This window comes from Leucopleurus acutus (genome assembly GCF_964270905.1).
Source record: "Leucopleurus acutus genome assembly, chromosome: 13".
Taxonomy (NCBI): Eukaryota; Metazoa; Chordata; class Mammalia; order Artiodactyla; family Delphinidae; genus Leucopleurus; species Leucopleurus acutus.
The window spans coordinates 85353274-85376837 of record NC_139155.1 but is presented as its reverse complement, the minus strand read 5'-3'; the positions used below and the strand labels follow the sequence as shown (position 1 = coordinate 85376837).

The window sequence follows — 23564 nt, the reverse complement described above, 5'->3', positions numbered from 1 at the left end:
CAGCTAGAGGCACCCTCAGTTCACTCATTAAAATGTACATTTCCCCCTTGCCTCTTAAATCATTTCTATTTTCCCCACTTCATTCTTCAGCTCTTCACTGCAAACAATAACAGTAACAATAATAAAATTTTTAAATAATGGTTATCAAACCCTGCACTGTGACAAACAGGAGTTCAGGTAATTTTTGAGACTGCCAACCTAATTAGGTCGTTGATGTATAAAGAGCAGAAAGGATAAAGCCCTCATCCTGCAGCACATCCGATAATACATTCAGAAGCTGTAGGACGGACCTGAGCTGATGAATTCAAAGGAACACATCTCCCATTAAATGCAGAGGCACCTAGAAAAATGGTGCAGATGAACCGGTTTGCGGGTCAGAAATAGAGACACAGAGGTAGAGCACAAACGTAGGGACACCAAGGGGGGAACGTGGAGCGGGGGGAGGGTGGTGGTGGGATGAACTGGGAGATTGGCATTGACATGTATACACGAATATGTATACAGTGGATAACTAATAAGAACCTGCTGTATAAAAAAATAAATAATTTTTTTTAAAAAAGGCACAGAAAATAAAAATGCAGAGGCACCTCTTCATTTATACACTCATTATTTTCCCGTCAGCATTTGCAACCATCCCCAACCCACCACTGCCGAGGTACCGTGAGCATCTCAGCGCTTACCTGCTCTGTGTGTCCGGGTGATGACCCACGCAGGTGAGGGTGGCTGCTGTCTGAACACTGTCATTGTCAATTTCTTCCTGGACTGCCCACTGGTCTTCGCTGCTGACTCTCACTGCGGTTATTTTCACACCTGCTGCTGCCTTAATTCTGTGGGGTAGAAAAGAAAAATTATATATATATAAATATATATGTATATGACCATTTTAGTTCAAAACAGGGAGCTAGAACAGCTCTCCCCTTTCCTCTGGGACATGTAGGGAAGAGTGGCCATAATGCCTTTCCTTTGAAAACTAAGCGCCCCAAAGTAGGAGCCCCAGCGTTTTGCCATGTCTGTTAATTTTCTGTCTGATCGGTGTGTTGGGAGCCAGATCGCTTTCTGTTTCAGGGGTCCCGTGGGACGGAGGCGAGACGGATGTGTCTGGCAGGCGTGGATGGAATCTGGGGCCTGGTTCTTCCCCTGGGGATGGGGAAGGGCCCCCATGAGGTGGGAGGGTCTGAGAGGCCACAGGGGCCATGCCATCCAGGGGACCAAGGGGGAGGCGGGCAGCACTGATCACACTGTGAAGAGGAAACAGTGGGACCATGCGGTCCTCAGAGGAGCAAAAGAAACACAGCATTCAGGCAGGCTGAAGTGGCCAAGGACTGCCTGGTACGATGCTTGCAGAACTCAATTCCCCAAGGAAGAATCCAGGGCCCCAGCTGCTTCAGCCATTGAGCAAAGGCCAAAGAGAGTTCCCAGCCTGGATTGTCTGCCGCTTCTTCCCTGCTCCTAAAGCTATCTTCATGTTGCTACTAACCAGAATACATCTCCTCTGTAACCACGGGGATTGCAAGGCAACATCCAAGTTCTCTGACAATGGCCTTGGGACTTGCCCAGATGCTGTGGACTTGTCTGGAGAACAATCAGGAGGAAGACAGGGCCCTGGAAAGCCAAGCTGCTTGCTGTGCTTAACTAAATGTAAGTAATACGAAAAGGGTGTCATTGGACTTCCGGGTGCATGAACTAATGCTGCAGAGGGTCAGCACATGCTTAGCTGTGAAGGTACCTGAACCACCTCTGCTTCCCAGAGGCCTGTGGACTAATAAGAAATGCCCAGTGGGGCTCTGGGCATCCTTTTCCACAGAGAAGGCAAAAGGAATGCCACGATGCCAAAAAACGGTATGTGTGCAGGAGTTACAGGAGCATCAGCAAAGACAGATCCATCAGGACAGACATTCCACTGCCACCAAGAACTTAGAAGCAAAGATTCCCTCCAAGAGATTAATCAAATCCACACATATAGCAGGGTCTAAGATGCAATTAAAAACATATGAATGTAGGTGAAAGGATACAATGGGAGGATACATCCACAAATCATATCTCTGATAAGGGTCTAGTATCCAGCATATATAAAGAGCTCTTGCAACTCAACAACAAAAAAAGACAAATAACTCAATCTGAAAATAGATGTTTCTTCAAAGAAGATATACGTGGCCAACAAGAACATGAAAAGATGCTCAGCATCATTAGTCAACAGGGAAATGCAAATCAAAACCATGAGATGCCACATCGTACCCACGGGGATGGCTATCATCAAAAAAGAGAAAATAATAAATGTTGATAAGGATGTGGAGAAACTGGAACCCCTGTACACTGCTGGTAGGAATGTAAAATGGTGCAGCCACTGCGGAAAACAGCTTTGCAGACGCTCAGAAAGTTAAACATAGAATTACTATATGACTCGGTCATTCTACTCCTTTATATAGACCCAAACGAATTGAAAACAGATACTCAGGCAAACCCTTGTACATGCACCTCATGGCGGCACTGCTCACAACAGCCAAAAGGCAGAAACAACCCAAACGCCCATCACGTGATGAAAGGATAAACAAAATGTGATATATACATATCATGGAATACTATTCAGCCACAAAAAGGAATGAAGTGCTGATACATGTTACAATGCGGATGAACCTCAAAAACATCATTCCAGGGCTTCCCTGGTGGCGCAGTGGTTGAGAGTCCGCCTGCTGATGCAGGGGACACGGGTTCGTGCCCCGGTCCGGGAAGATCCCACATGCCGCGGAGCGGCTGGGCCCGTGAGCCATGGCCGCTGAGCCTGCGCGTCCCGAGCCTGTGCTCCGCAACGGGAGAGGCCACAACAGTGAGAGGCCCACGTACAGCAAAAAAATAAAATAAAATAAAATAAAAACATCATTCCAAGTGAAAGAAGCCAGACACAAAAGGCCGTGTATTGCACGGTTCCGTTTACATAAAATACCCAGAACAGGTAAATCCACAGAGATAGAAGGCAGATTAGTGGTTTCCAGGGGCAGGGAGGAGCAGAACGAGGAGTAGCTGCTTAGCTAACAGGTATGGGGTTTCCTTTTGGGTCATAAAAATGTCTTGGAATTAGATAGAGGCAGTGTCTGCACAACACTGTGTACTAAACGGCAGTGAATTATTCACTTAGAAATGGTACATTTTATGTTATGTGAAATTTGCTTCAATTAAAAAAGAAAGAAAAGAAGAAAAAACAGGTGAATGGACCCTCCCAGGAGCGACTGAAACTTTAAAAAAGGATTTATCAAAATCCAAAAAGGACCCAAAGAAGGGAATCCCTAAAGTCAGAATTTCAAGCAGCAGGAGAGAATGTTCTGGACTCAAGGGCTGTCCTAAAGCCCCTGATTTTGCTGCCTACCATAAGGAACCCCGGGGTGGAATTAGGGGACTCAAATACTTGCGTATCTAATTAAATTTTTTAAAGTTTCTGCTTCCTGTATTCCCTTCTTATAGGACCTTACACAGATGCTAAGACATACACCTGCTCGCTCTTGCATTTGGCGTTCCTGACCCCCTCCAGAGATTCAGGCGCCATTCTTTGTCCCAACTGGATGGGTTTTCCTGTTGAATTCTGGTGACTACATATGCTAACTCCTCAAAGCTTTCTTTCTTGCCATCACAAAGTTCCGGGAATTAATTTATGCAAGCCATGAATAGAGGCGTCTCATTGTATCCCTGTTTCCAGCCATTCCATCTTGCTGCCAAAGGGGCAGCTGGAGAGAATGTTCCAGAATGCATGTCTCCATAAGCAGAGTCCTCCCACTGTCAAGAGCACCTCCTCATTTCTACCAGTACTTGCCACTTTAATGGCTTATCACATTCTTCCACATACACGGGTCACAGAGCAATTTGACCAAGCAGCCCCACGGTCAGGATGATTACTATTGTTCCCAATGTCCTGATGATCAAACTGTGACTCTCACACTCCCAGAGGGAGCAACCAGCTGGAGGTCACAGAGCTAGACAGTGACAGAGCCAGGATTAGAAACCAGATCCCCTGACTCCAAAACCTGCTCCCCTTCCCTCCTGCTCTGCCCCATGCAGAGAATTCCCTGCAGAGGATACAAAATTAATGCACAGAAATCTTTTGCATTCCTATACACTAATGATGAAAAATCTGAAAGTGAAATTAAGAAAACACTCGCATTTACCACTGCAACTAAAAGAATAAAATATCTAGGAATAAACCTACCTAAGGAGACAAAAGACCTGTATGCAGAATATTATAAGACACTGATGAAAAAAATTAAAGATGATACAAATAGATGGAGAGATATATCATGTTCTTGGATTGGAAAAATCAACATTGTGAAAATGACTCTACTACCCAAAGCAATCTACAGATTCAATGCAATCCCTATCTAACTACCACTGTCATTTTTCACAACACTAGAACAAAAAAATTTCACAATTTATATGGAAACACGAAAGACCCCGAAAAGCCAAAGCAATCTTGAGAAAGAAAAACAGAGCTGGAGGAATCAGACTCCCTGACTTCACACTATACTACAAAGCTACAGTAATCAAGACAGTATGGTACTGGCACAAAAACAGAAATATAGATCAATGGAACAGGATAGAAAGCCCAGAGATAAACCCACGCACATATGGTCATCTTATCTTTGATAAAGGAGGCAAGAATATACAGTGGGGAAAAGACAGCCTCTTCAATAAGTGGTGCTGGGAAAAGTGGACAGCTACATGTAAAAGAATGAAATTAGAACACTCCGTAACACCATACACAAAAATAAACTCAAAATGGATTAAAGACCTAAATGTAAGACCAGACACTATCAAACTCTTAGAGGAAAACATAGAACACTCTATGACATAAATCACAGCAAGATCCTTTTTGACCCACCTCCTAGAGAAAGGGAAATAAAAACAAAAATAAACAAATGGGACCTAACGAAACTTCAAAGCTTTTGCACAGCAAAGGAAACCACAAACAAGATGAAAAGACAACCCTCAGAAAGGGAGAAAATATTTGCAAATGAAGCAACTGACAAAGGATTAATCTCCAAAATTTCCAAGCAGCTCATGCAGCTCAATATCAAAACAACAAACAAGCCAATCCAAAAATGGGCAGAAGACCTAAATAGACATTTCTCCAAAGAAGACATACAGATGGCCAACAAACACATGAAAGGATGCTCAACATCACTAATCATTAGAGAAATGCAAATCAAAACTACAATGAGATATCATCTCACACCGGTCAGAATGGCCTTCATCAAAGAATCTAGAAACAATAAATGCTGGAGAGGGTGTGGCGAAAAACGAACCCTCTTGCACTGCTGGTGGGAATGTAAATTGATACAGCCACTATGGAGAACAGTATAGAGGTTCCTTAAAAAACTAAAAATAGAACTACCATACGACCCAGCAATCCCACTAAAGGGCATATACCCTGAGAAAACCATAATTCAAAAAGAGTCATGTACCAAAATGTTCATTGAAGCTCTGTTTACAATAGCCAGGACATGGAAGCAACCTAAGTGTCCATCGACAGATGAATGGATAAAGAAGATGTGGCACATATATACAATGGAATATTACTCAGCCATAAAAAGAAAAGAAATTGAGTTATTTGTAGTGAGGTGGATGGACCTAGAGTCTGTCATACAGAGTGAAGTAAGTCAGAAAGAGAAAAACAAATACCGTATGCTAACACAAATATATGGAATCTAAGAAAAAAAAGGTCATGAAGAACCTAGGGGCAAGACGGGAATAAAGACACAGACCTACTAGAAAATGGACTTGAGGACACAGGGAGGGGGAAGGGTAAGCTGGGACGAAGTGAGAGAGTGGCATGGACATATATACACTACCAAATGTAAAATAGATAGCTAGTGGGAAGCAGCCGCATAGCACAGGGAGATCAGCTCGGTGCTTTGTGACCACCTAGAGGGGTGGGGTAGGGAGGGTGGGAGGGAGGGAGACGCAAGAGGGAAGAGATATGGGGATATATGTATATGCATAGCTGATTCACTTTGTTATAAAGCAGAAACTAACATACCATTGTAAAGCAATTATACTCCAATAAAGATGTTATAAATAAATAAATAAATAAAGCGGTGTGTGTGTGTCAATTCCAAACTCCCTAACTATCTCTTCCCAAAAAGAAATACATTCTAATTATTTTTGCCTTTGGATGGTTATGGAGCACCAGGCTTTCCTACCTGCCTAGGAGAGCTGGATGCTTCTAAGGATGAAGGTCAGGGAGGTGGTGGAGTTAGAGATGATGACAATGAACTAACTGTGAGAGTTTGGATACCAATCACTGAACATCTGTGACTCAGTTTCCTCGTTTACGAAATGTGTGTAATAATAATATCTACCTATAGTGTAGTTTGTATGAAGATTAAGTGAATCACTGTATATAAAGTGCTTAGAAGAACACCTGGGACAAAGAAACTGATCAGCGTTAGCTATTACGATTTTTCTCACCATGAACTACTGCATACTCCCCAGAGATCATACAGTCAGGCATCAAGCCCCCTCCCTGTGAGATGTCCTTTGTAACTGCTCCAAGTCTCCACGCAGGACCCCAGCCACCTCCTCTCTAGATATGACTTCCCTGATTTGACTCCTTTTCCTTGGCAGGAAATTCCTCTCATATCCCAAGACGGCGCAAACCCTCCATTTGCCGTAGTAAATCCTTTTATTTATTTTTTCCATAAAGGTTACTCTACACTTGAACCCTCGACACTTTGGGTTCAAAGGACATCAGTGTGCACCTGAGAAAGTCTCAGAAATTTTCTGTGATTGTCGTTGACCAAAGAAATAATCCAATTCTGGCTCATGTCTGGTCTACTTCAATGTCCAGAAGTAGGACCAGCTTTAGAAGCAGCTCACCGCAAAGGTTCAAATGATGTCCCCACTTCCCTAGGCACCTGACTCCGTTCAGGTCTCACATATGTGGGTTTTGTGCACCGACAGGTTCTCTTCTTGTGGTCACAGTATGGCTGCCAACAGCTCTTGATCTCACCGCCTCATCCACAAGGGAAAAGCAAGACTCTCCTAGAACGAACTCCTGGAGCCAGGTTTTCATTGGTTGAATCTGATTGAGCACTCAGCCTTGGACCTATAACTGTGGCCTAGCGGGGTGAAAGGACAATGCTTATTGCTTTACCCAGACAAGGACCATCCTGCCCTAAGAGTGAAATTAATCCCATCTGGGATCGGCGGGGAGTGGCTCCCAAAAGGAAATTCGAGTTACAACAGAAGAAATGGATGGTAGGAATCAAAACCACAAGCCTGAAGCCAAATTACTGAGGTTCTGCCTCCCTCCTACACACAAGTTACAAAATTGTTCCAAAATCCCAGTTCTTAGTCCAAATCCTTCCCAATTTTAGATTCTATTTGTTGGAACAATCTAAGCCCAGAAAAATCCATGTCTTGAATATTCATTAAGTTTGTTTTAGAGAAATATTTTTAGGCTTGGTGATATTCTTAACTCTTGTTATTTAAAAACTACAATAATCTAAACCTTGTGACAGCGATTAATGGTCTCAGCGCTGTAATGAGCTTGAGGGATTTGGGGGCTGAGCAAGGGAAAGATATGACCACAAGGTGGCAGTAGCACGCAACAAGCTTTACCTAGGCAGCAATTGGACAAGTTTGTGGGATGCGTTAAGTCCCTCATAGCCTAAGACCGTCCAAATGACATGGCATGAGGGCCACTAGCCAGAAGGGGAAGAAGGCAGGGAACCCCAGGGAGAAGAGGATCAGAGAGGGCGCTTACATGTCACTAGGCAGCACTGTGGGAAGTCTCCAGGTCAAACAGCTCCAAAGGGCAGCTGCAGCTTGAGGTCTTACAGCTGCAAGGTCTATGGCTAACAGACACTGGGAACAGTTTTGCAGGGTATGCAGAGCAGGCTCTAAATGGCTAAAATAGGCTTATTTAGGGTATATTTAAAACAATTAGTTGTGTAAAAAACTGAGTTTGGCTCCTGAGCTAACAGGTCCCAGTCTGCTATGAAGAAATAAACAACACAGGGGCCAACCTACAGGGACCATCTCTGGCTCATTTATATAACAACTACTTCCTGACATTCACCAAAAAAACCTCACATTCATACTTCGATAGGGTCTTCATTATACAACTATTTGTTTTCTGTATTCTTGAAGTTAAGGGATTACATAGAGGAGAATACATTGGCAGACTAAGAAACTATCAATATTTGTTGATGAACTGAGCCTTAAGGAAATCAGTTCCCACTCTCACTTGACCCTTGGTTGACAGTGACACCTACCGCAGCCCTGCTGCAGCATCTCTGCCTTTGGTAAGGGTGGGCTGTCAGGCTCTGCTGATCGTCCGCTGTAAATACAACACAAACGCAATGCACATCTACTGCAGAGCGAAACCACCGAATCTTGTAGCATTGGAGGACTGACAAACGCCAGCAAAGCTACAGTGAAAGAGGATCCAGCAGAGCTCCACCAACCACCCCTCAAGACGTATCTCCTGACAGTTCACAAGTGAAGGAGGGAAACTCAACAAGAAAAGACAAGTGCTTCAAAAGAGAGCAGTCTGAATAGCAAGGCAGAGTGAAGCTCTTGGGGAAACTGGGGAAAAGCCCTGAAATACTTCCGCTAAGTTGATCCTTTTTTGTGATCCTGTTGGCAATGTCAAGTGTGAAATGAAAAATGCAATACTGTGCAGTTATATAAAATTGGAGGAAAATAACAACAAATAATTGTCAACGGGCAGTGCATGCTTTGTTCTGAGCGGCACAGAAAGGGAGTTACTGAGCCCGAATTTTGCTTACTGTAAGATAAGACAAACTTGTTTGTGTGTCTTTCTTTCATTTCTCAAGGAAGAAGAAAAATGCCAATCGCGTTTCCTTTTTCTCAAGATTTTCTACATGAGTTTACATTCCCATTTACAGTGGATTAATTTTCATTGGCCGAATATTCCCAAATTAAAGAAAACTTCCCATAACTTACCTGTAGCTTTAAATGGCAACGGTCTAAAAAATGCCTATTTTATGGTGTGAAATACGCTAACATTCTGTATTGGCCGGGAGCTGGCTTCCTCGTGGTTCCTAAAACAGCACGTGTCTTCCTGTCTTTAAACCTTTGTTCTTGCTGTTCCCTCTGCCTGGAAAGGTCTCCCCTGACACCCACAGGACTCACTCCCTCATCTCCTTCAGGTTTGGGCAAATGTCATCTCTTTGAGCTTTTTCCAGACCACCCGATCGAAAAAAAAAGCCCTATTTCATACTCCCAAACTTTGCTTCCCTTGTTTATTCTCTGCATTCCCCCACTGGATGGAAGCACCAGGAGAGTGGGGAGGGTTTTTTTTTTTTTTTTAATGTTTTGTTTCCTGCATTATCCACGGTTCTGAGAGCCACGCCTGGGAAACTGGAGGTGCTTAATAAGTGTTGGTAGAATGAAAGGTCTCTATCTAAGGTGTCATCTGTCTCTGGGCGCTCCATTAATATCAGACTGAGGGCGGAAGACGTCCAGTAAGGGACAAAAGCTACCATGGTCACGGGAGGGAGGCACTGGAACCCTATGGACCAGAGGTTCTCGGGCTTTTAAGCACATGAGAATCACCTACTTACAGGTATCTGGATCCTACCTCCAAAACTTGTGATCCAGCAAGTCTGGGGCGGAACCCAACTGTGCCGTGTTTTCAAACAGGCTGCCATTCTGATGCAGGGGGTCCCCAGAACATTCTTAGGATAAGAGTGCTTGGGACACATTTCAGAGAATCGCATTCTGTCGAGGAGAGTAATGCCAGGGAACATCTGGTGTTCGAATCACTTTCTGAGAGAAGCCCAGCCCTGGGCGCTGGAGCACTTTGAGGATGTGTAAAGATACGTTTAATTTGGATTCCCCGGCAAACCACTTTCTCTGTGATAAGTTAACCACAGAGAGAGATGTGCGCCTCTCCCACTAGGCACCTGGAGGCTGGCAAAGGCAGGCTCTGCTGAGAGCTCATTTCAGACCACGATTTAAACTTGGACAGATTACAGGGCAGGGGAAAGAGTCAAGGCGAGGAGGCCACCGTGCTCATGACCACAGAGCAGGTAGGGCTCCCTCTGGTCCAGGTGGCTGAACCTGGATGTTGAGGACAGATATTGTTGGTCTCAGTCAGAAAGGGAACAGGAGCCAGCCTGAAGGACAGACAGACAACCGGTGCTGGAAAATCACATCCAACAGAGCAGACCGTTGGAGGGCGTGGATTTCAGCCCCGAGAACAGGGACACGCAAAGTGGGACCTTTATGCAAGTGAGAACGTTCCCCAAGTAACACATGCTGATTCCCATGGGGTTAGCTCCCCTCTCGTCTCACTTGTTAATTTAACCTTTCACCCAAGAAAGTTAAAAATTCAGCAAACTATACGTATCGCTTTTGACAAATCGGAAATTTGACAAATCACTCCCTTCTTCACACTTCCTAAGGCATTAAGATAAGCACATCCAAAACCCTGCCTTGGCCCCAGACATCCAAATCCAGCAAAAGAAAAAAAAAGACTGGCTCCAGCCTAGAGTGTGTCTTACTCGGCCACTTAACTGTTTCTGGGCCATACCGTGTGTGGCAGGCAAACTCTGGGGTGGTCCACGATGACCCCCGACTCTGGGTGACCATACCTTTGTTGAATCCTTTCCCCTTGAGTGTGGGGAGGACCTGTGACTTGCTTCTAGCTGGAACAGTATGATAAAAGAGATGAAATGTCATTCCATGGTCCCATTACATTTTATAAGACTCCATCTTGCAAGCAGACCAGCTCCAGAGAATCTTCCTCCCGGGTGTCTTTGAAGAAGTAAGCAGCCATGTTGGGACACCCATGTGACAAGGAGCTTGGGCAGCCTCTAGCAGCTGAGGGCCAAAGCCAGTAAAAACCCAGGGCCCTCGGTCCTACAATAGCAAGGACATACACTCTGCCACCAACGCCAGTGCGTCTGGAAGCCGATTCTTCCCCGGTCGAGACTCAGATGAGAATGCCGGCATTTAAAGGATTAGGGGGACTTCCCTAGCGGTCCAGTGGTTAAGGCTTTGCCTTCCAATGCAGGGGGTGCAGGTTCGAGCCCTGGTCGCGGAGCTAAGGTCCCACATGACTCGGGGCCATAAAACAGAAGCAACATTGTAACAAATTCAATAAAGACTTTAAAAATGGTCCACATCAAAAAAATCTTTTAAAAAATTAATAAATAAAGGATTAGGGCCAGAGATGCTGATTTCCCTGCTGTGAATGGAACAGTCCTGCCCTGCTCCAGATGCCAACAGTGCCCCCACTAAGAAACACCGTAGACATCTGATTTTTCAGCCTCTGTAGAGATGATATCCCCACCACCACCTGCCCCCAACACAAATGCCTGGGATAGCTTTCCCGGCAAACTGGACCCCAGGCTGAGCTGCAGACACTCCCTACCTGCTCTGCCCCTGTCCCCATGTGAAGCACATGCTGATTTTTCAGTGTCAGTGGACAGGAGGGGAAGCAGCCCCCCTACAAATTCTGGATGTGCTGTCACAGCCATGAAGCCAACGTGTGCCACAATTTCAAGACCATTATGGTGGTGCCATCAGGAATATAGTCTGTTCATCCACTTCACTTCTCTGCAAAGCCCCAAGTGTTGGCTCCCACCATGAAAACCAGTCCACCTTCAGATCACCTTTCAACGTCTGACACAACAAAACACAGAAAGCTTTACCCTCTGATTCCCAACCACTGTCTCTGATCATCATGTCCCACAGAGCGAAGTTAAAGACAATGTGCGCCTCTCTGATAGCAGAGCTGTTCACTACACACACGCAAAACAGAAACACACACACACACACACACACACTCACCCCCGAGCGACCCACGCGGCAGAAGCAGGGAGGTTGATAATTTCTCAGGGCCCTATTAATGGCCTCTCATGATCCAGCTAGCAAGGTAATATTGTTTTATGGGAACCTAGGATTAGTCAATGTACAGCCATTAAGAACCAGAAATGCTTTTGAAATGAAAGGGATTTTGGAAAGCAGATACAGTCAGCCTCAGGGCTTTGGAATTCAAATGTGACTGAGAAGTATTTGATTTAATTTAAGGTCTACACACTGCATATCTACCACATGTCAGGCATTAACCACCTACTATGTGCAGGAGAAATAGTCCTACAAAACAGACAGAATAGTGAAGTTAAGACCACATTTCTGACTTAAAACTTGGACTCTAAGAAAGAAAGAAAAAAGGACACAAGAGAACACACCTGGACTCCTGCTGTGTGACCTTGGAAAAGTCATTTAGCCTCTTTGTGCCTCAGTTTCCTAATCTGTAAAATGGGACTATTAATAACAGTACTACTGCACAGTGTCATTGCAAGGATCAAATGGAGACGGTATATACAAAATGCTTAGAATGGAGCCTGGCATATAGCAACTATGCAGGGTTCACTATGCTGGTGGTGGTGACAGGAATGCCCATGTGATGACCCCATCCCAGCTCTAAATGCTGACATTTCAAAGAACCACCCTCGGTGTTAAAATGCTCCAGAACAGACTAAGAAGTGCAGAAAAGCTGTCACGAGAGTTATCCAAGTTCCCAACCCTGGTCATCTGATCCACAGAAGACCAGATGGACAAGTAGAGTCTACCCAGCATCCATCCTCCTCTTCTGATGCAGCTCCTACCTAGACTTCCCTGCTCAGTCCAGGTATGTCAGGCTAGGCTGACCCCACCCTTGGCTTCAGGAGTTGGTATGTGTAGCCATTCAAAGCATTGAGTCCTTCTGGACAGTGATTGGTTCAAGGAGGAAGCATATGACTCAACCAAACCAATCAGCATATCCCATCCCCTGAATTGACCGGCCCAGAAATAGACATGTCACCCAGAATTTTTCAGGGAGAGTTGAGCCCAGCTCTCTTTTCACTAAGCAATAAGTGTTGCAAGAGCCCACCACCTGCCTGAGAATGAAACCAGTAGGGGAAAGCAAAGGTAAGAGGTGGAAAGACATGGCTTCCCGGTTACACTGTATGAGCACTTGGATCCAGCCAGACCTGAGGCTGTCCTTCAGTTACATGAGCCAGTAAATTCCCTTCAAGCCACTTGGAGTTGGGTTTCTTCTACTTGCATTTGAAAGTGCACTGACAAAAACAGCCAGGTTCTGACATTTCCACCACTCAGAGCACCAAATAAAATCCTCCCAAAGTTCACAGAGATACACATATAAAGTCACCACCTGTGATGCAAGGACAGGAGAACAGATGGTGAAAGGATGTTCAATATTTCCAAGTCCTTGTGAGCACAGAGAGCAAATATTAAATAAAGGGAACCTACAGAAACAATCAGAGGCCCTCTCCCTTTGTGACATCCATCCCAAATATTAATAAACAAAGCTAAGGTATAAAAATTCAACTCATAACTCAAAAATAACCTCACCTTTTATGGAATTAAACTCATTTTCTGTCAAACCTATTTTTTTAAGAATGTTTAGTGATACAAATGTTCGAATGCCTAGTAAAGAATCGTTTCCTCATAGTAATTTAAAGCATTCTGTGAGCCACTATGAATTGTTTTCCTCTCCAACCTGGACACAAGCAAGGGATCACCCTGCTACATTGGATATTTCCTCTCCATGAAAACTTGTCAGTAATTTTCAGTAACTTGGTATTTACAGCTCCTGAGAAATAAATTCTCTCTCTCTTCCTCTCTCTCCCTCTCCCTCACACACACACACACACACACACACACACACACACACACACAAATCCATTCTCCCAACTTCATCTACCTTCTAGAGTATGATGATCCACAAAGTTATTTTTACAACACAGAACTTTCTAAGTCCCAAATGCATAGCTAAATGAACACCTGAAATCACCTCTTAGAAGTCTCAAAGGAAAATCAAACTCAACACATCCAAAACTGAACTCACGATCAACTCAGCCAAAAATAAAAACAAAAACCACCTTACTACTCTTGTCCTCTTTGAGAAAAGACCACTCTCTTAGCTCAGGATGCTATAACAAGATACTACAGACTGGGTGGCTTAAACGACTGAATTTGTTTCTTGCGGTTCTGGAGTCCAGGAAGCCCAAGATCAAGGTGCTGGAGATTCAGTTCCTGAGAGCCTTCTTCCTGGTTTGCAGATAGCTGCCTTCCAGCTGTGTCCTCACATGGCAGGGAGCAGAGGGGGAAAGAAAGCTCTCTCGTGTCTCTTCTTATAAGGGCACTAATCTCATCATGAGAGCCCCACCCTCATGAACTAAGTATCTCCCAAAGGTCCCATCTCCAAATACCATCGCACTGGGGCTTGGGATTTTCACAGATCAATGCAGGGTGGGGAGGCAGGGGGATACAAACATTCAGTCCATAGCAACCACCATTCAGTCCAGGGCAACCATCATCCACCAAATCGCTGAAACCAGAAACATGGGCGTCAACCTTGACAGCCTCCTTTCTGTAACTGCCTCCCATATCCAGCCCATCAGCAAGTCCCCTGCCATCGTCCTTGTGTGTGTCACTGCTGTAAGCACCCTGCAACCACTGCTACAAGCCACAGAGCAATCAAGGTGAGCTGCTCCAAATCCTGAGCCATCAAAATTCCAAGCTTAAACTCTTCACTGCTTACCACCTTTGTTAGAAAAAGCCTGAAATCCCACAAGACCCTGCATGGTCTGGACCATGATTAAGAGATCACAAAATTGCCCGGTAGAGGCAGTGGCTAATAGCGTAGTGGCTGAAAGCACAGACTCTGGAACCAGACTGCCTGGATTCAAATCCTGACTCTAGCGTTTATCCACTCTGCGATCTACTCAACCTCTCTGAGCCCCAGTTTCTTCATCTGTAAGATGGAAGCACAGAAGCCATCTCATAGGTGTCATATAAGGACTGAATTTTAAGCACTTAGCAGGTGCAATTTTAATTCTCTCTTTAGGATTGTGGCTCTGTGATTTCCTACGGTTCCTTCTCAGTTCCTCGGAAGCCCCAGACTTTCCCTGCACCTGGCTATACTGGTTAGTCTCTGTTTCTCCTGCAGACCCTTTGTCTATCCTTCTCTTCTTGTCCAGTACCGCTAGAGGCTGACAGCTGTGCACAGCATCAATGGAGGTCCCCTTGCCCTCCCTCTGGCTTCCAGTTGGGTTCAGTCAATAGAAGGCACAGCAGGAGATTAGATGGTGAGAGAAGAGAAGTTGGGGTATTAATACCCCTGGCTTCTCCCTGCTGGTAACGGTGGCTGAGTTCCCCTCCCTGTGAGCACAGCTCCTGTGGTCCAGCCCTGTCCCCCAGTCTCCGATCTCCCTGGGTTCCTGCAATTCCTCCCTACCCTTGGGCCAGTTACCACCTTGACTCTGCCCCCACTCAGTCAAAGCCCCTCCATGAAATTCTCTTTGGGGTACCAGCTCTTTCCCACCTGAACCCTGAATGCTTCAGGCCTTTGCAAATACTCTTCCTTATGCCTGAAACTTTTCCCTCACACCACCCTCCACCTCCAACTATCCAGATCATTCCTTTCCATCCTTCAATTCTTAATCAACACCTCCTCAGGGAAGCCTTCCCAGGTACACAGGACTGAGTTAGTTTTCTTCTTTTACGGCACCTCGATTTTCCCTTCCCAGCACTTATCACAGCTAACACTAAATAATTATCTGTGTAAGTTTCTATATACATTATGGTGCCCGAGACTGGAAGACTCACACCAGCAGAGACCACATCGGGCTTGTTTGATCACATCCTCCACTTCATACGCTGCTTTGCACACACGTGGTACTCAGTGCACACTTGTCGAATTAATCAATCACACAATGCAATGCAGTGGGTCCCCGTAACTGGAATGACCGGGTTTCATCCAACACAGGAGGAAACAGAGCAGTGATGTCCAGGCCAAGCCACTTTTGCTTCTCAACCTAAGGCAGATGCGCTCAGAAGAGGCCTACGCCCGCACCTCTCTGATGCTGAGATGGTTGCTAATTATGAAGGCTCTCTAGTCAAACTTGGTATTGGAGCCTCGGTGGCAACTTCGGGCACAGAGGCAGGCTGAGCCTGGCAGGGAAGCTGGCGTGGATTTCGGGGCCCCGGGATGAAGTCTGACCCCATCCTCGTGTGTGGCTTATAGTAGCCGCAGAAACAGCGCCTCACATTCGGTTACCACCCGAATGCTTGCCAAGAACTTTCTCATTTGTTCCTCGTGAAAACCTGTGAAACTGCCACAGAGAAACGATTCACACGCCTACAATCACACAAGTGGGCAGACACAGAACCGGGGCTGCATCCCTGTGGTCACGGCTCCTCCCAGGAGGATGCCAGCCAGCCCCGCCCCCGAGGGCTTTTCATCCTCTGGGCTGTTTGTCAGGTGAAGTGCTCCAAACATCTTCCAGGGTCCCTTTTATCCAGATGGAAAACGCCTGAAAAAGCACTGCAACAGAGGAGTTAAGAGCACACCTCCAGACCCTGATGCCTTGGTTCAAAGCCAAGTTTTGCTACTTTCTATCTGTGTAAGTTAACACTAATTATTTTAACCTCTTTGGGCCTGTTTCCTGTCTATAAAATGGGGATAAAGTGCCCACTTGGATGGTAGCCTTCAGTATTCAATGCGTGAATGTATTTACACCCCACAGTACAATGCCTGACCTGGCACATGGCAGACAAGTCTGCATTCGCCCCCTCTGTGCACCTTCTAACCATCAGCAACCTAACCTGTCCTCATGAAATAACAGCTAGCCTCGGGGGAAAGGTGGACAACTTATTCCACTTTGTTCCACCTCCTACCGGCCCGTGGACGAGGGGCAAGACGTGTAATAGGTATGACCCTCAGTCCACAAACTCATTACTTTCTTTACTTCCTAAAATTCAAATTAATTTTGATTCTCAGCCCCATTTGGCCAGGCTGGTTTAAAAATAAAAACTGAAGGTAGTCTTGCCAGGGATGAAGGAGGAGTGGGATTCTGTAGATGGACAAGGATGGGAAGGGACAGAGGGCTATGAGAACTTCCGTTCTTCACCGACCGTCCCTGAGATGTCCGTCACAGCGGCTCCCGTGGCCCCTCAGGTCAGTGGTGGGGGTGGGCGTGGGGGATGTCTTTACTACTTCTCTGCCAGCCTTGGGGCTAGGAGGTTTCTAGAAGGCTACCCAGGTCCCAGCTCCTCTGACCCATGACTGTAAACTCAAGTGCCTCCAGGGACCAGGCAGGTATAAAGGTGAGTAACTGGACAGGTGGATACTACAGTGAACAGGTAACTAACTCACACGTCCCAACCTAAGGGGATGCCCGTGAGAAACCTCTGCCTTCAACACGTCGAAGGAGCCCTCTGGTAACAAGCCCTCCCACTCACTTGGTTGTGTCCCGTACGTAACTCCACTTGTATCCACTGAAATGCAGCGGCTCTGCAGCCCCGAGGCTGCTCTCTGGGAGGTGTTCCCAGCGTAGTTTCTGCTCTCTCCACCCAGGACAGTGTTCCTCCATTTACTCAGCCCAGGAGCACAATCTCCCAAGACCACGCTGACACAGAGTCAAGCACACATGCACACATACACACACATGCACAAACACACACATGACCCTTCCGTCAAATCCCTGTTTTCATGCTGCTGTGACCAAAAAATGAGCCATTAGTTCAGATCCTACAGATGCAAAACAGCTGGGTGACACATCAGTTATCAACTGCGGTAACTGTGGGAGTGTCAAAGACCAGGGAGACCAAGCTGCAGGAGACACTGCCTTGCTTGGCGTCCTGTCAGGGACAATTCTGTCCTCTGCACACAGACCAGAGACCCATCTGTTCTCTGATGAATGAACAACCAGAGAACACCGCTGGGTACCTGTGTTCTAGGCTCCTGTATTTCTAGCTGTGTCTGTGAAATAAGCTCCAAAGTTACAGAGACTTGGAAAATGAGAAGCAACCGTATTTCTTAACCTTCCTTTCAAAAGCGAGGCTTCCTATGCAATGGGTCATGAATGCACCCTGAGGGGGCAGAAGGCACGTACTGTAAAGAGATCAGATTTCTGTCTGGGCTATTCAAAGCCTTGGATCACGCAGCTCAGGGTGTTCAGAACTGTCTTAGGCACAGTCGCCCCTGTCCAGCAGACTCTTTAACTGTGTGTCATCTCTTCAGAAACAGCCTTCAGAGACAGATTATAAACATTACACATTCACGGTGTGGAGAAAAGGGAACCTTCTTACACTGTTGGTGGGCATGTAAATTGATACAGCCACTATGGAGAACAGTAGGGAGGTTCCTTTAAAAACTAAAAATAGAACTACCATAGGATCCAGCCATCCCACTCCTGGGCATGTAGCCAGAGAAAACTCTAATTCAAAAAGATACATGCACCCCAATGTCCATAGCAGCACTATTCACAATAGCCAAGACGGGGGGCAACCTAAGTGTCCATCAACAGAAGAATGGATAAAGATGATGTGGTACATATATTCAATGGAATATTACTCAGCCATGAAAAAAGAATGAAATAATGCCATTTGCAGCAACATGGATGCAACTAGAGATGATCATACTAAGTGAAGTAAGTCAGACAAAGACAAATATCATATGATATCAGTTATGTGTGGAATCTAAAAAAATGATACAAATGAACTTATTTACAAAACAGAAATAGACTCACAGACTTAGAAAACAAGCTTATGGTTACCAAAAGGGAAAGGGGGGATGGATAAATTAGCAGTTTGGGATTAACAGCTACACACTACTATATATAAAATAGATGAACAACAAGGACCTACTGTATAGCACAGGGAACTATATTCAATATCTTGTAATAACCCATAATGGAAAGGAATCTGAAAAAGAATATATATATATAATTGAATTGCTTTGCTGTACACCTGAAACTAACACAACATGATAAACCAACTACACTTTAACTTTTTAAAAAATAAACGTCCGGAGGCATATAAGACAAGAAGCCCCACGTCTTAGAGAGCTGGAGATTTACTTCAAACTCGGGCAACAGTTCCCGGTGTGATACCAGCTGGATCATGACACTGCTTGTTGCGACACCAAAACTGCATCTCCGAGGTGCCTTCATCTGGTGAACTGTTCTTATCTCTGCAGAAGCAAAAACTCAATCAGATAGGATTGGATCTGGGAACACCCTCCCCCTTTCTCTTCCTCCTAAAAGGCAAGATTATTCGCACCCCGGAGCCTGGCACTGGCTGTGCCTACTTAGCTCTGCCAGTACTCCGTCATTACGCCCATCTCACTGGATTCAGCCTCTTCACTCATTGATGTACCCTGTCTTGTGTCCACAGGCGTTTTAAACAGCAACAAACAAATCATTAAGTAGAGAACAAAAGGCAACAAACTGTTAAGAACAAGCACGTGGAAGCAGGCAGGCTCTCCTAATTTGCTCTTCTGCGATAGGCATTTTTCCATTAGCCGGCAATGCTACAGGATCACTTTTATTTTCTTTTTTACTGGGGTATAGTTGTTTTACAATGTTAGTAAACAGTGTTAGTTTCTACTGTACAGCAAAGTGAAGTAGAGTTCCCTGTGCTACACAGCAGGTTCTCATTACTCATCTATTTTATACATATTAGTGTATATATGTTAATCCCAATCTCCCAGTTCATCCCACCCAACTTTTCCCCCCTTGGTGTCCATATGTTTGTTCTCTACATCTATGTCTCTGTTTCTGTCTTTCAAACCGGTTCACCTGTACCATTTTTCTAGATTCCACAAAGATGTGGATGGACCTAGAGACTGTCGTACAAAATCGCTTTTAATACACCGCTCCCCGATTCAGAAGACATCAAGAGTCCCAACGCTGACCCATGTCCAGACCATTCTTGGCCAGATATTCTCTCTCCTCACCAGGGAGCTGACCTTCCCTCCCTCCCACCGTGGGTCCACCTGGACTTGGCTCCATTCAAAACCAGCAAGCCCTCCAGTTCTTGTTTGGTGCAGAAAACAGGACCACCATAAACACCAGAACACCAAGGGCCTCACCTGTGAGGATATGAGCTCACAAGATCAGAGAACTACATCCTTCCCCACTACAGAGTCAGCACGATAACAGTACCTGGCAAACGGAAAGCACTCAAATATTTGTTGAGTTAATAGATGAATGGATCTCCCTCAAGACACAGTATATGACACTGATCTGTCTCCCATGGGTTAAATGAAAAACATACTATTAAGACCCTGGCATTCCTCAGAAACTTGTTCAAATAAATCCCTCGTATTTCTTTTAGTTGCCAAACCTACTCTGAAGTACAGGAAAGTCACAACAATAATGGTGTTTTCCCCTGGGAAACTGTAGCCTGAGAGTTACATCAGGTCTGTGTGGAACACAAATTTTATCGGCATCTGTTGTCACGTGACCTAGAACATTCTGGTTCCCTGTTACTAAAAAGGCTCCTTCTGGACAGAAAGTGCAAGGGCATCAACCAACACCAACAACAGGGTCCATCAGGCAGGCTCCAGTTGCCAAGCCCCTCGGCAGGATGGGAAACAAGGGGCTAAGGGGGGCTTCGCTCGGCAGCCCAGAGATGGGAAGCAAAGAGCTAGGGGCCAGGGCCCCTCCACCCTTGGACATCCAACGCTCAAGAGGCCACATACAGTTTTTTCATCCCATCAGATGTAGTCAGGAAGGAACAGAGATAAAAACCAAGCTTTCATCTCGCCCAATTTTAAAATACTTTCAACTCATTCCATTTTTTAAATGCCTGAAATTAAATGTGTTTTTTTTTATTTTATTTTTAACTGTGTTTTCAGGACGTGGGACAAACACCTAAGGGCACATGAGACTATCTTAGGCGGCATGACAAGGACATAATATTAAATAATATTGAGTTGGAAAAAAGAGAGTTTCTAATTTTTATCAACCCTTTTGATTAAGAAAGGTGGAAAGTTCCAGTTGAGTGTCTTAATGTCTTTAACCTCCGCCAACACTTGCAAATCTCTCTTTTAAACAGAGAAAACTAATGAGCCCCCAAATGAAGGCATTTTAGAGCCTGCCACCTTCTTGCTTGAACGTTACAACACTGGCTTTTATGCAATTATTATTACGGTTGCCTTCTATTTACAGCAAATGATACTGGTTCTCTATTTACAGAAGAGATATAAAGTTCCCGTTATAGGTAAATTCAAGAAAAATAGGCGCTGATTTAAAGAAAAATATTAATTGAACGGCAGTACTGGTGTTACATACAGGCGGAAGAAACAGTGAAATCTCGTGGGAAAAAGACAATGCCAACTGCCCAGTCTCTCTGGTCAGGATTCCCAAGGGAAATAGGTTTAGGTGACAAACTCATTCCTACCATAGCTACACATTTATTTTAATGTGTACTAGAAAAAAAAATAAAGCCATAAAATCAAGAGATTAATCTTCTGCCTTGAGGGAGCAATGTAAGATTTTATTTTGAGATAAATGTATTGCCCCCCCAAAAATGGGTATCAATTGAAATGAAAATAGTAAGGGAAAAAGAGTTTGGGGTGGTGGGTAGGGATGGGAAAACTGGAATTCTGGGAAACACCAGTTCCAGGGATGACCTGGACCAGCTCTCACAGGCAGCCTCACACCCTGCAGCCAACCTGCAGCTGCACCCAGGGGTCTTCAAGGTGCAAATCAAAGAGGCAACTTTCTACCACAAGAAAGCCCTGTGTGGCTCAATTCAGCTGAGGGCAGAGGAATCTGAGAATCCCACTCCAGGTGAGGTTTGCTCGACAGCTCGGAAGAAAGAAGGAAACCTATCTGGAGAAGGAATCGAGCTGCTGAGAAGGAACTGAGTTTGTCTTCAGTTGTCAAAGCACCCCGCTGGGGAACACAAGAGCACCCTGGCTTCACCTGTCTACATCTCCTCTGTCTCTGCCTCTGGTCAACGGCCAAGAATGGGAAGCCATGAACAGAAAGGATTTTCAAGCAAAGAGAAGGCAAAGAAAACAGATTTTTCAAGAGCAAAACACCCACAGCTTTCACAAATTTAGACTGAGCTATAGAATAATCTCAAGAGTGGCCCCGCCCTGAAACACACCTCAAGAGCAGTGTTATCAAACTGGGCTTAGTGGGATTTCTGGGCATCTGATTCCGGCCATCAAACCACCTATCTTTCCTGGGCTTTTAAACATTGCAAGGATCTCTGTATTTGGGGTACATCTCAGCTGTTCTAATGGTTTTATGATTAAGAAACTGAGGCTCAGAGAAGTGAAGTGACCTGACTAAGGTCCTAAAAAGCCAGGACTAGAACTCAGATGTCCAACCGCTGGGTGTCTTTCTTCCCTGCCATCCAATATCATGCTTCATTAAGAAGGCAGTAAGACGGCTTCCCTGGTGGCGCAGTGGTTGAGAGTCCGCCTGCCGATGCAGGGGACACGGGTTCGTGCCCCGGTCCGGGAAGATCCCACATGCCACGGAGCGGCTGGGCCCGTGAGCCACGGCCGCTGAGCCTGCGCGTCCGGAGCCTGTGCTCCGCAACGGGAGAGGCCACAACAGTGAGAGGCCCGCGTACGGCAAAAAAAAAAGAATGCACTTCTTCATCCTCTAGCACCAAATGTCCTGTCAAGAATTATCATTCAGTATCCTGGGACCATCTATTGGAATGAAAAAGATAAAACCAAGTGATCTCAACTGGGAAAATAAGAGATGATAAACTGCACTGAGAAACTACATTTGCCTTTGAAGGAAAGGTGAACCATATCCTACTTTTGTCTCTGTTTTAGGAATCTAAAGATATTGGGGGCACAATGGAAATTATTTATGTTTGCGATAAAATCATGTGATAATAACCTAAAAAGTTAAACACTCAAGGAAGTCTATAAGTTACAGTTCTTCACTTGCACACAATAGAAACCCCATCTGGCCAGCTTACGAGAAAGAGATTCATAAGCGAGACTGCTGGGTCATATGGTAGTTCTATTTTTAGTTTTTTAAGGAACCTCCCACTACAGGGCATATACCCTGAAAAAACCATAATTCAAAAAGAGTCATGTACCACAATGTTCATTGCAGCTCTTTTTACAATAGCCAGGACATGGAAGCAACCTAAGTGTCCATCGACAGATGAATGGATATAGAAGATGTGGCACATATATACAATGGAATATTACTGAGCCATAAAAAGAAATGAAATTGAGTTATTTGTTGTGAGGTGGATGGACCTAGAGTCTGTCATACAGAATGAAGTAAGTCAGAAAGAGAAAAACAAATACCATATGCTAACACATATATATGGTATCTAAAAAAATAAATAAATAAGGTTCTGAAGAACCTTGGGGCAGGACAGGAATAAAGATGCAGACGTAGAGAATGGACTTGAGGACATGGGGAGGGGGAAGGGTAAGCTGGGACGAAGTGAGAGAGTGGCATGGACATATATACACTACCAAATGTAAAATAGATAGCTAGTGGGAAGCAGCCGCATAGCACAGGGAGATCAGCTCGGTGCTTTGTGACCACCTAGAGGGGTGGGTTAGGGAGGGTGAGAGGGAGACGGAAGAGGGAGGGGATATGGGGATATATGTATATGTATAGCTGATTCCCTTTGTTATAAAGCAGAAACTAAGAGACGACTGTAGAGCAATTATACTCCAATAAAGACAGAGAGAAAGAGAGAGAGGGAGAGAGAGAGAGAGAGAGAGGGAGAGAGAGAGAGAGAGAGAGAGAGAGAGA

General features: G+C 45.1%; 1 protein-coding gene across 2 annotated transcripts in view; it reads right to left on the bottom strand.

Moving 5' to 3' along the window:
- TMEM132B (transmembrane protein 132B) overlaps positions 1–23564 on the bottom strand; it is a gene marked incomplete at both ends in the record, with an annotated part of 388765 nt that overhangs the window by 176473 nt on the left and 188728 nt on the right. For both annotated transcript variants that reach the window (XM_082853297.1, XM_082853298.1), the window contains one exon: positions 681–827. In XM_082853297.1, the coding sequence (XP_082709423.1) occupies positions 681–827 (147 nt within the window). The remainder of the gene's footprint in view (positions 1–680; positions 828–23564) is intronic.